Raw genomic sequence first — 15,605 nt, forward strand, 5'->3', positions numbered from 1 at the left:
GTTTGATATGGAGATGGGCGGGCCACCACTGGAAGTTTTGGAGGAGAGAGATGTTGACTGAACATTTCTTTAGAAAAATGATCCACATATCAGAGTGGAGTATAGACTGGAGAAGGGGGGAACAGGAGGCAGGGAGGCCAACGAGGAGGCTGATACAGTAGTCAAGGTGGAATATGATAAATACTTGGATCAATGTGGTAGCAGTTCGGGTGGAGAAGATGGGGCCAATTCTAGAGATGTTGTGAGGGTAGAACTGACAGGATTTAGTGACAGACTGAATATGCAAGTTGAAGGAGAGAGATGAATGGAGGACAAAGCCAAGGTTACAGGCCCGGGAGACAGGGAGAATGGCGTTGTTGTATATGGTAATGCAAAGTCTTGGTAGTCAGGGAAAGGATTTGAATGGGAAGTTTTTGTTTTCATCGTAACAATGTATTTTTTTGTACCACAGAAGACGCTGTGGTAATAATAGAATCTAAAATACTATAACAATAGAAGCCATAGACATTTTCAATGATTTGCAAATTACATATGAAATGGTTCATTTTATTAAGTCACATTCTCTTCATCTACATTCCAGATGTCTTAGCTTGTCTTCTTTCTTAAAAGGTATCTTGGAGAGTTCTATAATTTTTACTTCTTAGAGTCAGATTTTCCTCTCTCTCTACAAAGATTTATCTTTCAGTTCCAGGGAAACTGTAATTCCTATTAGGAAACAGAGCAAGTCTTCCTTGCTTTCCCAAGTTGAAGTTAAGTTTCCCGTTATTTAAATGTGGTCTTTTTGATTGAATTCAATTTTTATAATAGAATGGTATTTAAAAGGGTGTAAAATGCATTCAATAAATTAAACTTTTCTTTTTCTTCTATTTTGCAGTTAATGGCCCAGATAAGTTTTATGCATTTTTTTGTGAATTGATTTTTTAAAATAGCCCATATTTTAGAACTGCAATGTCAATTAAAAACATATTTTTTTCCTGTGTCTACTGCCTTAACATCAGCATAGCCTGGAATATCATGTAAACTGCTATTTTTTCCTATCAATTTGGGCCAACTGTGGGTTTGCAGGCCACATGAGTAACCCCTGGTTCACTTGAGGTGGCCCACAAACCTCTTATGCAGCTTTCTTCTTCTGTATTCCCTTCCTTACCCAGCACAATACAAAGAGGGCACGGGGGAAGGGAAAGTGCACAATGCCCACCGTGTTCCTGGCGTCACTTTTCAAACTGATTGGCGGTTTCCTGCTCTAGAGGAAAAGTGGTTTGCTGGGGAGAGGAGGGGTGAAGAGAGATTGGCGGGGGGACCCTGAGGTGGGGGGAGTGGATCCTTCTCACTCCTCTCCTCTCCTGATCACTTAGCTGATCTTAAATCACTGAAGTGTAAGCTCCTTGAAGACAGGGATCATGTTTACCAATTCAACCATATTACACTCTCTGCACACAGAGAGTGTTCAATAAATACCACTGATTGATAGGCTGATGATCAAAAATGCATCTTTTAATGATCCCTAATCCACTGACTCCCCAATGACTACATAACAGTAAATAAACGTCCCAAGAGGAATAAATGATAAACAGGCGGTAGGTTCTTCAAGCTGGAATAATTTCAGAGGAAATGTTTCATTGCAGCAATTCCTTCAAAAATGTCATTAGATGACAGTTTTCTAACTGAACCCTTTAAATATAGGAACATTATATTAGGACTGCCAACGTAACCCTTTGACCATGTTTGCACCATGTTTGTCTATGGGTTTGGTGAGTGGATGCTATTAACATGAACATTTTCTCACTGCTCCAGGAAGTCAATGACAGAATAATACTTGTCACTGTTTTCTTTTGAAGGGGCAGATCTGGCAATGTATTTAAGTGATTGATCAATCAGTGGTATTTATTGAGCACTTACTAGGTGCAGGGCATTGTACTAAGTGCTTGGGAGAGTACACTACTCTAATCCCATCTCCACAACTTGTCTACTGTGTGATCTTGGGCAAGTCACATAACTTCTGTGTGCCTCAGTTAATGCATCTATCAAATGGGAATTAAGACTGGGAGCCACATCTGGGACAGGGATTGTGTCCTGATTTGCTTGTATCCGCCCCAGTGTTTAGTACAGTGCCTGACACTTAGTAAGCACTTAACAAACACTACCATTATTAGAATTGGTAGAAATGATTCTTAACTTCAAGAAATTTATGATTTAATGATTTAGAATAAGCTAAATGACCAGGAGAGGAGATGAGAGGAGTGAGAAGGGTCCACCATCCCTCCCCACCCCCTGTATCCCCAGGAGACCATTTTTCTTCTAGAGGCTGAAAGCACCAGTCAGTTCTAAAAATGATGCCAGGAACATTGTGGGCAGCATGGTAGACACATTCCTGCCCACGACAAGGTTAAACTATGATTCTACTGCTTAAGTTGTGGCCAGCCATTCTGTCTGGGAAGACTTTCATAAGCCACCTTTAAAGCTTCTATCAGAGGTGACCAGAACATCCTATAGATAAGACATTTTGAACTGCTATTCACCAGAGAACAGAGTGGACCACCACCAAGGTGAACAGCTACCTTCAGTTTGGGCAAGGAGGCATATATTTGAGGTTAGGAGACAAATGCCTCCAAGGTGGCAAGAGCAAAGGTTTTTGGTTCTATCAACATCTTCTCCCCTACTTGGAAAGGGCTATTCCCCATCCAGCTGGGGAGAGAACATTATGCTGAAAAAAATTTGGATGTGAGGTCAGGCAGCACACACGAAGGAGGTCAGGAAGTGGTGGGGGTGGAGGGGAAGAGGAGGCACAATGCTAAAGGGCCATCATTTGGGTGCTGGAACTGGGTGATTATCCTAATTTCCCCCTTGAAATTGAGAGCTATGCCCTCCCTGGGCCCTCCCTCAAAAGGGGCCATCAAATCAAATTGGCAATTTTCAAAATTCAATTAAAACTCCTCACCACTTCTACCCACTGGGGAAAATCCTGAAAACTGTCTCTCTGAAAATTTTTGGACCACATGGGAAAGTCCGTGGGGAGTAGATTACCAGAGAAAAGGGCTTTTAGGGGGAAGATTTCACCTCACAACTTGGATTCAACACAGACCCTGAGGTGGGAGGTGAAGTGAGCTTAACAGGTACGTGGCAGGCCTAAACCAAGAAGCCTGTGCATAGAAGAACAAGACTATTTGTACACACCACTGATTTTTTCTGTAGGGTTTCAGAGGGATCTGGTTCTAATCCCGGCTCCACCGCTTGTCTTCTGTGGGACCTCGGGCAAATCACTTAACTTCTTGGTGCCTCAGTTTCCAAGAGATAGACTAGAGAGAGCTGACCTTCCTGCTCTTTGTCTCCCCTTCCAATTTCACCTCAGGCTGAGGCTGAGGCCAATTTCTCCTATTTAGATTCTGAGCCCCATGTGGAATGGGGACTTTCTCCAACCTGATTATTGTGTATCTATTGCTGAGTACAGTGTTTGGCACAAAGTAAGTGCTTTACAAGTTCCAAACATTGTTTTTACTACTATTAGCTCCATGTCGTTGCATGAATGGGTGAAATGAGGAGGTAAAACATTTTTGGGCAAAGACTATGGTACATTTTGATATGTTCACCTCCAACAAAACCTGCTTCAGTATCATACTAAAATCATAGTAAAATATGTATAATGAAAGTAGTTACTATATTTGGATATTTGGAGTGAAGTTTAAAAAAGATGATTAACTTGAGTATAATATTCTTAATATATATTTCTACACCTTTTTATCTTAAAATACTTTATGAACATATACATTTGGTCTCCTGACAACACATAAGGGCTTGTATTAAAGCTCTGAATCGTCTCCCAGCACTTAGTACAGTGGTCTGAACCCAGTAAGTACTTAATAAATACTATTACTACTACTAGATTAACTATATTAATTTATATATATATATATATATATATATATATATACACCATACATTCTATCCAAGAACTTCAGATTACTTTGGATTTATATTAATCTTCACACTATTACGGAGTGGGAGAGTAGGGGGTAGGGGTGGTAAAGAAAGTGACAATTGTTATTATGCTAAATTCTCCAAGTATGTGATTGCCATTTGTCTTTGAGATACAAGTCATTTAAAGGAAGTTTCAAGAGAAATATGTAAAGCAATATTAGGCTAATTACTGCTATTTTGTGTAAACTGAAGAAATGAAACTCTAAGTGTTTTGTTTTTTTTCAAACATGATACAGTAAATAAGAGTAGATTTGCATTGAATATGAACAATGTGACTGGAGTAGATCACTCTATCACATTATTTCCACTAAACTTTCAGAGCAAATGCTTAGTAACCCCACTCTGTGCAAATACAACTTGTGAATGGCATTTTAATTGGAAGGACAACTTTTTACAAGTTAAAACCAGCCAATCAAAAGGCTTATTAATTACAATGGAAAGCCTTGGAGAAGATTCAGCGATAACTTGAACTACGACAACCAAATTTCACGTGCATTAATATACGCCGCAAAAACAAAGACACCATCACTATCTTTTTAGATTTTTCTGTTTTGTACATTTTGATTTCCAAAAAAAGTCCTTACCTTGCAAACCTTATTCTAAAAAAAGCAATAATTATGGAAAAAAGTATCTTTTTATAAATGTTGTAGCTACTCTATTTTCATTACAACGATCCCCTATCCGGTCCCTTTGGCACTCTAAGTGGCTGGAACTTCAGCTTCAGCCCTCAGCACAGTACAGGGACTGAAACATTTAAAGATGCAGGTAGTGGAGGCCCTAGACAGAGGTGGGATTTACCCATGCAAGTGATCAAATACATTATTGACTCTATCTTATTAGTGACTTTCAAGTGAAAATATGGTTTATGTGTCTTGAAAAACCTGCAAAAGAATAAATAAATGTTAACAAGACAAAAGGCTGAAATTAGCATCAATGACCTGGGAAATGCAACAGCCAAAAACTTCTGGATGTGGAAGGAAAAGCGAGAACAGATGCACGGAACAACTATCTGAGCAGAAGGAATGCTGCAACAGAGCATTCTCTGCTCAGTGTTGTTCCCCTCAGTTAATAATAGGCCCATCTCTCGCTTGCCCAAGGAACGGCAGTTACCTAAATCTGTACGTTAAAAAGAAATGGAGTTTTGGTAAACATTAGGAAACAGAAAAATTTTGCTTACATGTTCATTCCAGGCATTCCAGGGCCACCTAAAGCATTCAGAGGGGGTCTCATTGCACCTCCATAGTTCTGTAATGATAACCAAGGGTCAGACTACCACAAAACAAAAAAACAAAACCAAAGAGGAGGGGGGAAAGAAAGGAGAGCAGGTTAATGACTTCCCTGCACAAATGTTGACTGGATAAGGCCTGTGCAATTCAGTCTCTGAAGGATCCATTCTTGTCCTTTTGTTTTTTTTCCCCAAAATAATAGTTTTTGGCTCATACAAAAGCATAGTATTCTTAAAACGTATTACAGGCAACCACCAGCTACAATACGTAAAATCGAGAGGTATGTCATGCACTAATTGTTGATTTAGCCCAGGATCCCAAAGCCCCACCTAACATTACATCCAGTCATTGCAGGGAATTCAATTCCCTCCCTGCCTCATTTCCCCAGCCCCTCGCCACACACAGACTTTTGAAGTCCAGCTTCTCCACTTCAGCCAGGCTCTCATGAGGTCGGCAACCGAGTTGAGACTAGAGAGAAGTGGTAGAGACCTTAGGTGGACTACGCAGCCCTGTCTCTTTGCTAAGGTTCTGTGCTACTTTTGACTGAAACTGAGAAATCCTTATTCAGCAGCTTCCCCTTCTCTCCCCAAACACAACCTGGAATTCTCCTTCTCTGCTTCACCCAACAGCAGCACAGAGAAACCATAATTCAGCCATTGCATCTCCTTGAATACACACTGGAAAGCAGCTTCTCCGTTTCAAAAGAAAGCAGAACGGAATCAAGGTGACATAGAAGAGGCCGATTCAATCTGCCTAAACTCTTTTCTCCTTATACTTCTGCCCAACTTTGTGTAGCTTTCGGATGAAGTGGAGAGAACGCTGCTCTCAGGAACAGAGAAGGAGGTTGTCAGGGCTGCGGCTAAGGGTAAAATCCTAGCTTAAATTTTTGGATTAATAATTCTTGCATTAATTTTCAAGAAAGCAGATGAACTTTTAAAAATGACTGAAGAGGAAAAACTTGAGAGAGGAATTCAAAGAGGTGCAGAGATATTCAGAAGGACTGACACTACTACAAGGTGCTCTCTGAAGAAAAGGCAGCCAGCCGTTGTTCAACCTAAATTGGACAAATTTTTCACTACAGTAAATCTGAAAAAACACTACCAGTCAGCAAACCTCTACTTCTGCAGCCTCCTAAAAAGACTAATAATCAAATCATAACTCCTTACTCAGATAATGTTGTGATACAACACTTTGAATGACTCTACTTGACAATAAAGAATTGTTTAGTGATGACTAATGTTCCATAATATTGTATGTAAAAATAGTATTTTTTTACAGAGGTTTTGGAACAGATCCCAATTTATAACATGTATGACTATGTGTAAATGTATCCACAATATTGCCATTCATGATACATCCATGTTTTCAAGGAATATATTATAGCTGTACTGTTGGCTATGCCTGAAAGTATATTTTCATGTTCTACAAAATGATTCTGCATATATTAAAAGCATTTCATGCTTAAAAGAGGGGCTAATTCTACAGAACTTGCAAATAACCATTTTCATGTTTAGGCAAACCATTTAAAGGAAAAATGCATTGGTGATTGAACTGTATTGATGTTGGGTGGATGGTTGTATTGAATGGACTAAAATCATTGTGCTGCTATTCTAAAATTGCCAAGTAACCTAACAAAAATGAAATGTACATCTAAAAATGAATGTTTCCAAATATCTAGTACAGACATAATTGAATAAAAAACATATGTCTTTCCATAAGACCAGATTTTGTGAATGATCATGGGGCTTTGATGTTTGGATAGCTAATCAATCAGTGGTATCAATGAGCAGTGGTATTTACTGAGCACTTGCTATGTGCACAGCACTCTACTAAGCACTGTACTAAATCAACAGCTAATGAACAGCACACCAATAATTTTCATATGATGTTAGAATAAACAGGTATCCATAATGAGAAACAGCAACATTATTCGTCGAAACCCATAGGTTCACTTGTGTGAAAACTGTTTATTGTGTTAGCTGATCAAAAAGCGTATTTAAATATCATTTTGATGATGATACAAAACAATCAAAAAATGGCTAGGTCAAAGGGACAAATAAACAAGCCTTAACAATGGAACCAGTAAAGGTTCAATGGTATAAGCTGTTTCAAGAGAGGCATCCTTCAAGTGGGTGACATCAGTCAAACCTTGCTTCAGATTAATGTTCAGAAATGTGAAAGAATTTAGGCCACACCACTGAGAACTGGCTGATTCCTTTCCTTGTGCTTCCAATGGTTGACTGTTTGGTTGCTATTCTCTTCATTAGCTGACAAGAAGAACATGAGCTAGGGAGGAATATCACACTACAGAGTGATAAGAGAAAAAAAAAACCCACCCACTACTGTTAAGGTGGCATAAGGAAAATAAAGAATTGGGTTTGACATGGAAAGAGAAAAGCAGCACATTCCAGTGTTTTTCTGCCTACACAACTAAAATCTTCTATTTTGGAACCTGACTGGGAGACCTTGTGATCTAAAGTAGGTGTTTAATAGATTATGTTGATATAGAAAATACTGGTTAACGTTGATGAAACTGATCCCCCAAATGAGAAGTGGCACTGAACAGCTGTTGGCAGTGATAGGATAACTTTTTTAAAAACAGCCTCCTCTCTCTCTTTTTCTGGAATTAAATTTACTGAGCACCCGCTCTGTGTTTTCTGTTCGTTACGAACAGAGGTAAAGGTGCGTCATTCTTTTCTACCGAAAAAAGTCCTGGTTTTTTACTCCACAACGGAAGAATTCCCTTTTTTTCCCCAAAGACCCACCCTTCCCCTAAATTGGGTCAATTGGAACCTGTATAATTCAACAGGCTGAACACAATATTAAAGTAAACATTATCACTAAAAATAGCCATTTTTAGTTGTGGATTGTTGTTACATTTTGTTTCTTCTTAAAACAATGGATATTTAAGACTTTAACTGAATCTGCAAGAAATTGATAGCCTTCAGGAGATGTTGTTCACCTCCATTTTTAGAAAGTCGATGTCTTCAGTTCCTTTCCTCTACCTTAAATTCAACCTCACCTAATGCCAATGATAAAACGTGAGTGTAAGGAATCATATCTTGTTAGGAGCAGTGAGAAAAAGGGCCGACCTGACCAGGTGACTGTCAAAGCTAGTTTTATGGAATGGAGACGAAGAGGTTCTACTTGAGGAGAACATCTACATTACCATCCTACCCCTGGAGAGCACTCAGTATACACCAGATATTGATGGTGATCCTCACCATCATTATCAACAGTAGGATTTATTTATTTTTATTTAGTTTTGTGAAGCACTTACTATGTACCAGGCACCGTACTAAGGGCTGGGGTAGATACAAGCTAATCAGGTTGGACACGGTCCATGTACCATACGGGGCTCAAAGTTTTAATCCCCATTTTACAGATGAGGTAACTGAGGCACAGAGAAGTTAAGTGACTTGTCCAAGGTCACACGGAAGACAGGTGGCAGAGCTGGGATAAGAACCCAGGTCCTTCTTACTCTCAGGTCCATGCTCTATCCACTAGGCCTTGCTGCTTAATTCATTCATTCATTCAATCGTATTTATTGAGTGCTTACTGTGTGCACAGCACTGTACTAAACGCTTGGGCACCTACTATGTGCAGAACCTTACGCTAATTACTTAGAAGAGTTCAACAGAGATAAAAGACATGGTTCCCTGTCCTTAAGAGGTTTACAATATAATGGGGAGACTGGCAGACCCAGATGATTTATAAAGTATGGGCAGGAGAGACAACACGGCTACAAGTGGTAGTAGCAGGGGTATGGAAAGATGAATAAAATGTCACCACCACAAAATTAATTTCCACCTCTGACAATTCTTCAAAGGAAAATGTCCATAGGCTTCACACAGAGTGACCAGCTTTCAGAGAGAAAAATCTTCAACCACTGATGTCTGCTAGAGAAAGACTCAGTCTTGGTGAATTATTGTATTGAGCTACTAGAAAAATAGTGTGGAGCAGGAAGAGGAGATTGTTGAAACCTGATATATCTAAGTAGTAGAATGCAGAAAATTGGAAGCAAATTCAAAGTTTATTTCCAAAAAGCACCTTAGGGGGCATATAGTCTACTTTATATATGGGACTTAGATTCTCCGGTCAAGAGATCCTTGGGGAATAAAAATCCTTACATGATTCCACAGGAAAATGTTAATGTAACTATTGGCTAAAATTTTCAAAGCAATGGTTTGTATTTAGGCATGTTTCCGAATATTATATTAGATTACACTTTATTATAACTTGAACTTGGCATAGAATGAGTACTATTTGTTCAGTCACGTAATTTTATTGTAATTGCATATATCATAATCCAAAATCAGATATATTTATGGGTAGCTTTTACCACTATTTGCTTCGAATCTCTTACTTTTGAGATTTTCTTTCACCTTAAGCCTTAAATGAATTTTTGGAGTCAAAGTCTGCTGAACAAAAGCAAAAAAGCACTGATGTAAACTCCTTTCCAGTATGGACAGGCTGCCAAATATTATTTTGATTAATTACCTATTAGATTTTCACAGTGCTTTTTCTTCTGAAAAGCCCAAGGCAGTGTACATATGATATCCGTATATAGGATCTAAAGGAGATACCTGGCCATAATTCCTGCACATAACCAAAAACTAATGCTTGCAACATACCTGCGGTCCTAAGGGAACCATTCCTCTTGGAGGGGTCATTCTCTGCATTGGCCCACCCATATTTGGATGCCCTGGAAAAAGCATGAAAACATGAACAATTCTGGGTGAATGCATATGCTAATCCAATTCAGTCAACTTCTAAATAATCGGGGTCCATCATTCTCATCTGAAACTATTTAAGGCCCTGGTTTTTTCTGCTTCCTCAGCCGGCCCACATTTTAGCCATTTCATGGCTTGTTAGCACCTTCACTGGAAAGAGTAAACATGGGTTGGAAGGACTGACACTCAATTCAGAGAACTTCCTTACTTGCAGCAAGCTCTGATGAAAAGGTTTGATGAGGGTGGAAACTGAAGCTATTAGTGAAAATGAGCGTTTGGAAATTTCAATTAACCAATCTATTCCTATTCCCCATTACCACAGAAAATCAAGTGTTGGTTGTAAATATAAACAGTGCAGCAAATGATCTGCATAGCCATAATGGGACTCGGTTTACAAAACTTTTCTGGAAAAATGAATTATTTCAATGGATGCTCTGAATACAAATTTCCCACACAGTATTTTATAGACTTCACCTTGTTGCCGGGTTGGATCCATTCCACTGGGCAATAATGGTTGACTTCCTGGGACACCCCCAAGTGCCTAAAAAAAACCACAAGTAAATGGGGGCTTTATTTGGTTCTAAAAGTTTTCCATCTTAGTATTGAAATGTTTCTTTTCTTCAAGTATAACAACTAATCAATGGCATTTATTGAGTGTGCTTATGGAGTGCAGAGCATTGTAATAATCACTTAGAAGAGTACAATACAACAGAGTTGGCAGGAAAGATACCTGCCCACAAGGAGCTTACAGTCTAGACAGGGAGACAGTCAGTGAAATGAATTACAGACAAGGGAAATGGCAAAGTGTAAGGATATGAACATAAGTGCTGTGGCAGAGTGCAAGGATGTAAACATTAATAATAATAATAATAGCATTTATTAAGCGCTTACTACGTGCAAAGCATTAGTGCTATAGGGCTGAGGATGGGGTGAATATCAAGTATTAAAGGGTACAGATCCAAAGGCATAGGCTCCCTTGTTCACTTATAGAGATTTATTTTTAAAGAATATTGCCAAAATTTATTATTTGTGTGTTGGTTTATTTATTCATTTTCTTATCCCATCAGAATCTAAAGTAAGTAAAATATTCTCAGGCCATAATGAAATAGACTAAATGAGGTATTCTAATTATTTCTAGGCATCAGGAGGTCATTCAATGCTGGGTGAAGCTTGTGTGTACATACTTTAATTCCAGAGAACACTCTGTCCATTCTGAGTCACAGCAGGAGCAGAATTAAAATGAATCCAGAGGCAAATATTTTTTCTCAGATTTTCAAGAAGCTCTTTCAATCTTGGAACATATAACCACAATGCCCCATTTGTGGATGACTTCACAGAGAGGTATGTTTCAGAGTGGACCACTAGAAATGGATTTAACAGACTCATTATGTGCAAGGATGTCCTTGAGTACGTGTAAAATCACAGACACACTTCCCTAACGTTGTCTTCTAACAGCCCAGAGGGGCCAGAAGCTTTTTGTTTGTTTGTTTTTGTTCTCCAGGATGGAGAAAAGGGAGATGTGCTAGGAAAGGAAGGTGGAGGAGTGAGAGGAACAAGGGAAAAAAGGTGATCAATCAATCAGTCGATCATGGAATTTCCATGGTCTACAGTGTCAAAAGCAGCTGAGAGGTTGAGGACTATTAGGACGGAGCAGAGGTAGAAGTATGTAGGGTAGCTGGGATCTCCTAAGGGCAAAAACAGCATACTAGTTTAACACAGTCATCTCCAATTATAATGCTCTGACTTCAGTTCTTATTTTAGTGCTCTTTGTCAATAAGGCCTTGGAAGTCCAATGTTGATCAATCAATCAATCAATCATATTTATTGAGCGCTTACTGTGTGCATAGCACTGTACTAAGCGCTTGGGAAGTACAAGTCAGCAACACATAGAGACAGTCCCTACCCAACAGTGGGCTCACAGTCTAGAAGGGGGAGACAGAGAACAAAACCAAACATACTAACAAAATGAAATAAATGGAATAGATATGTACAAGATAAATAAATAAACAAACAAATAAATAAATAAATAGAGTAATAAATATGTACAAGCATATATACGTATATACAGGTGCTGTGGGGAAGGGAAGGAGGAAAGATGGGGGAGATGGAGGCGGGGGAGAGGGGGAGAGGAAAGAAGGGGCTCAGTTGATATTACATCACTTCTCACTTTGAGAAAACACTGCAAAATGTAACCTTGGCTTAAGTACTTCCCGTCCCTTCAACACATTTTTTTTTAAATTTAGTATTTATTAAGCACTTACTGTGTGCCAGGCACTGTACTAAGCACTGGGGTAGATACAAGCTAATCCGGTTGGACACAGTCCATGTCTCACATGGGGCTCACAGTCTTAATCCCCCTTTTACAGATGAAGTAACTGAGGTCTGGAGCAGTTAAGTAACTTGCCCAAGGTCACACGCAACAAGCATCAGAGCCAGAATTAGAACCCAGGTCCTTCTGATTCCCAGGTCTACGCTCTTTCTATTAATAATGATGGTATTTGTTAAGTGCTTACTATGTGCCAAGCACTGTTCTAAGTGCTGGGGTAGATACAAGGTAATCAGGTTGTCCCACGTGGGGCTCACAGTTTTCATCCCCATTTTACAGATGAGGTAATTGAGGCACAGAGAAGTTAAGTGACTTGCCCAAAGTCACACAGCTGGCAAGTGGCGGAGACGGGATTAGAACTCATGACCTCTGACTCCCAATCCCGTGCTCTTTCCACTAAGCCACGCTGCTTTTCTAGTAGGCCACACTGCTTCTCTAGATATTCAATAAAAATTAAAGCCCATTTTAATAGTAATAATAATAATGATGGAATTTGTTAAGTGCTTACTATGTGCCAGGCATTGTTCTAAGTGCTCGGTCGATACAAAGTAATCAGGTTGTCCCACGTGGGGCTCACAGTCTTAATCCCCATTTTACAGATAAGGTAACTGAGGCACAGAGAAGTGAAGTGACTTGCCCAAAGTCACACAGCTGATCAGTGGCAGAGTCGGGATTAGAACTGACGACCTCTGACTCCCAAGCCCGGGCTCTTTCCACTATGCCAAGCTGCTTCTAACAGTAACACCTACTGAGCATAGCAAATAGCAGATCTATTAATAGAAGGTAACTCTTTACTAAATTGGATGTGAAAGAAAACAGGAAATTAAAATTTTTTTGTATAGCAATCACTGGCATTTATTGAGCACTTAAAGTGTGCAGAGCACTATACTAAGCGCTTGAGAGAGTACAATACAACAGAGTTTGTAGACACGGTCCCTGCTAGAAAGGAGCTTTACAATATAGATGATAACTCTGAATGAAATTCAAAGCCATTTCATATTGGTACATATTTGTATTACTATCTGATCATGTAAATTTATTGTGGCTTTTATGAGCTTTGAAGGGGAGGGGAGAAATTCATCTTTTTGATCTTGGGAGTGCACTAATTTTACTGGGCTTCTTATACAAAACTGTACTTCATAGAGCACTTTTTCATTTAACATTCAGTGTCATCCTCAACTCTGCTCTCTCGTTCACCCCTCACAACCAATCCATCACCAAAAACTGCCAGTCTCACCTCCGCAACATCGCCAAGATCCGCCCTTTCCTCTCCATCCAAACCGCCACCCTGCTGGTTCAATCTCTCATCCTATCCTGACTGGATTACTAAATCAGCCTCGTCTCTGATCTCCCATCATCCTGTCTCTCCCCACTTCAATCTATACTTCACGCTGCTGCCCAGATTATCTTTGTGCAGAAACGCTCTGGACATGTTACTCCCCTCCTCAAAAATCTCCAGTGGCTACCAATCAACCTACGCATCAGGCAAAAACTCCTCACTCTCGGCTTCAAAGCTCTCCATCCCCTCGCCCCCTCCTACCTCACCTCCCTTCTCTCCTTCTCCAGCCCAGCCTGCACCCTCTGCCGCTAATCTCCTCACCGTGCCTCATTCTCGCCTGTCCCGCTGTCAACCCCTGGCCCAGGTCCTCCCCAGGCCTGGAATGCCCTCCCTCCGCACATCTGCCAAGCTAGCTCTCTTCCTCCCTTCAAAGCCCAACTGAGAGCTCACCTCCTCCAGGAGGCCTTCCCACACTGAGCCCCCTCCTTCCTCTCCCCCTCCCCAGCCCCTCCACCCTACCTCCTTCCCCTCCCCACAGCACCTGTATATGTTTGTACAGATTTACTACTCTATTTATTTTACTTGTACTTATTTACTATTCCATTTATTTTATTTTGTTAATGTTTTGTTTTGTTGTCTGTCTTCCCCTTCTAGACTGTGAGCCTGTTGTTGGGTACAGACCGTCTCTATATGTTGCCGACTTGTCCTTCCCAAGCGTCTAGTACAGTGCTCTGCACACAGTAAGTGCTCAATAAATACGACAATGAATGAATGAATTTTGCCCAAAGTCAAGCACTTGAAACTAAGATTCCTATCACTCTTGAAATAAGGGTAAGCCCAAAACGACCCAATGGGCTGGGGCTGGCCTGAAACCAAACGAGTAGCCTCTCTCTGGGGCAGCTTCTCTCTCACTTGAAGCCAGCACAGATACAAGTGGAAAGATCTTGGGCCTGGGAGTGAGAAGGACCTGGGTTCTAATCCCAGCTCCTCCACTTGATGGTTAGGTGACATTGGGCAAGTAACCTTACTTCTCTGGGCTTCAGTAACCTTATCTTTAAAATGGGGATTATGACTGGGAGCCCCACGTGGGTCATGGACTATGTCCAACCTGATTAGCGTGTATCTACCCCAGTGCTTAGTACAGTGCCTGTCACATAGTAAGTGCTCAACAAATACAATAAAAACATTCATTCATTCATTCAATCATATTTATTGAGTGCTTACTGTGTGCAGAGCACTGTACTAAGCGCTTGGGAAGAACAAGTTGGCAACATATAGAGACGGTCCCTACCCAACAGTGGGCAATCTTTGGCTAGCTTAAAACTATTTACTAAAGTAAAGTTTAGCTTTTTAAATTAGAAACTTCGGGGCTATCATGATTTTGCTTTCACCTGAAGTGACCCCCCCCCCGCCAATAGGAGACCTTTTCTCCACTCATTCATTCATTCAATCGTATTTATTGAGCTCTTACTGTGTGCAGAGCACCGTACTAAGCGCTTGGGAAGTACAAGTTGGCAACATATAGAGATGGTCCCTACCCATTAACGGGCTCACAGTCTAGAAGGGGGAGACAGACAACAAAACATAACACGTAGACAGGTGTCAAGTCATCAGAATAAACAGAAATGAAGCTAGAGATAAATAAAGCTAGCTCCATCCTTCCTCACCAATAAAAAGGAATAATTAGTAAGCTAGAAGAGCTAGAAGAGGGAAGAAGAAAAACAGCTCCTGCTGTTCCAGGCTGAGCAGACACTCCAGAGCTTTGCTCTCCAGTCAGCTGAGCTGAATACTTTTATGCTCCTTGAAGAAGCATAAAAGAACAACAACTCTGGGGAAATGATGGTGGTAGCAGCAATACTAGGCAAAAGTTTATATTCTAATCTGCTTCAGCTACTGCTATGCTCCCTGGAGTTCTTGTCTTGTCTTGCCAGGAAACCCGGTAAAAAACAGCTCAGCAGGTGTAAAAATTGCTGCTGCTGCTGCTGCCACAACGGCTAAACTCTCTTCAATGTTTTCAATTCCCCAAGGGTACTAAAGGGGTGTGATACAGGAAGAGTTTCCTGATA

The 15,605-nt window shown here is 40.3% G+C and overlaps 1 protein-coding gene across 8 annotated transcripts in view; it reads right to left on the bottom strand.

The window, feature by feature from the left end:
* The window catches only part of SSBP2 (single stranded DNA binding protein 2), a 344,236-nt gene that overhangs the window by 37,172 nt on the left and 291,459 nt on the right, over positions 1 to 15,605 (bottom strand). For 5 of the 8 annotated variants that reach the window (XM_038765540.1, XM_038765542.1, XM_038765544.1 and 2 more), the window contains 3 exons: positions 10,409 to 10,475; positions 9,836 to 9,906; positions 5,153 to 5,244 (listed from right to left, as the gene is read on the bottom strand). In XM_038765540.1, coding sequence (XP_038621468.1) covers positions 5,153 to 5,244; positions 9,836 to 9,906; positions 10,409 to 10,475 — 230 coding nt within the window. The remainder of the gene's footprint in view (positions 1 to 5,152; positions 5,245 to 9,835; positions 9,907 to 10,408; positions 10,476 to 15,605) is intronic. The other 3 variants (XM_038765547.1, XM_038765543.1, XM_038765541.1) reach the window with 1 other exon arrangement.

Source organism: Tachyglossus aculeatus, chromosome 23, assembly GCF_015852505.1.
Source record: "Tachyglossus aculeatus isolate mTacAcu1 chromosome 23, mTacAcu1.pri, whole genome shotgun sequence".
Lineage (NCBI taxonomy): Eukaryota > Metazoa > Chordata > Mammalia > Monotremata > Tachyglossidae > Tachyglossus > Tachyglossus aculeatus.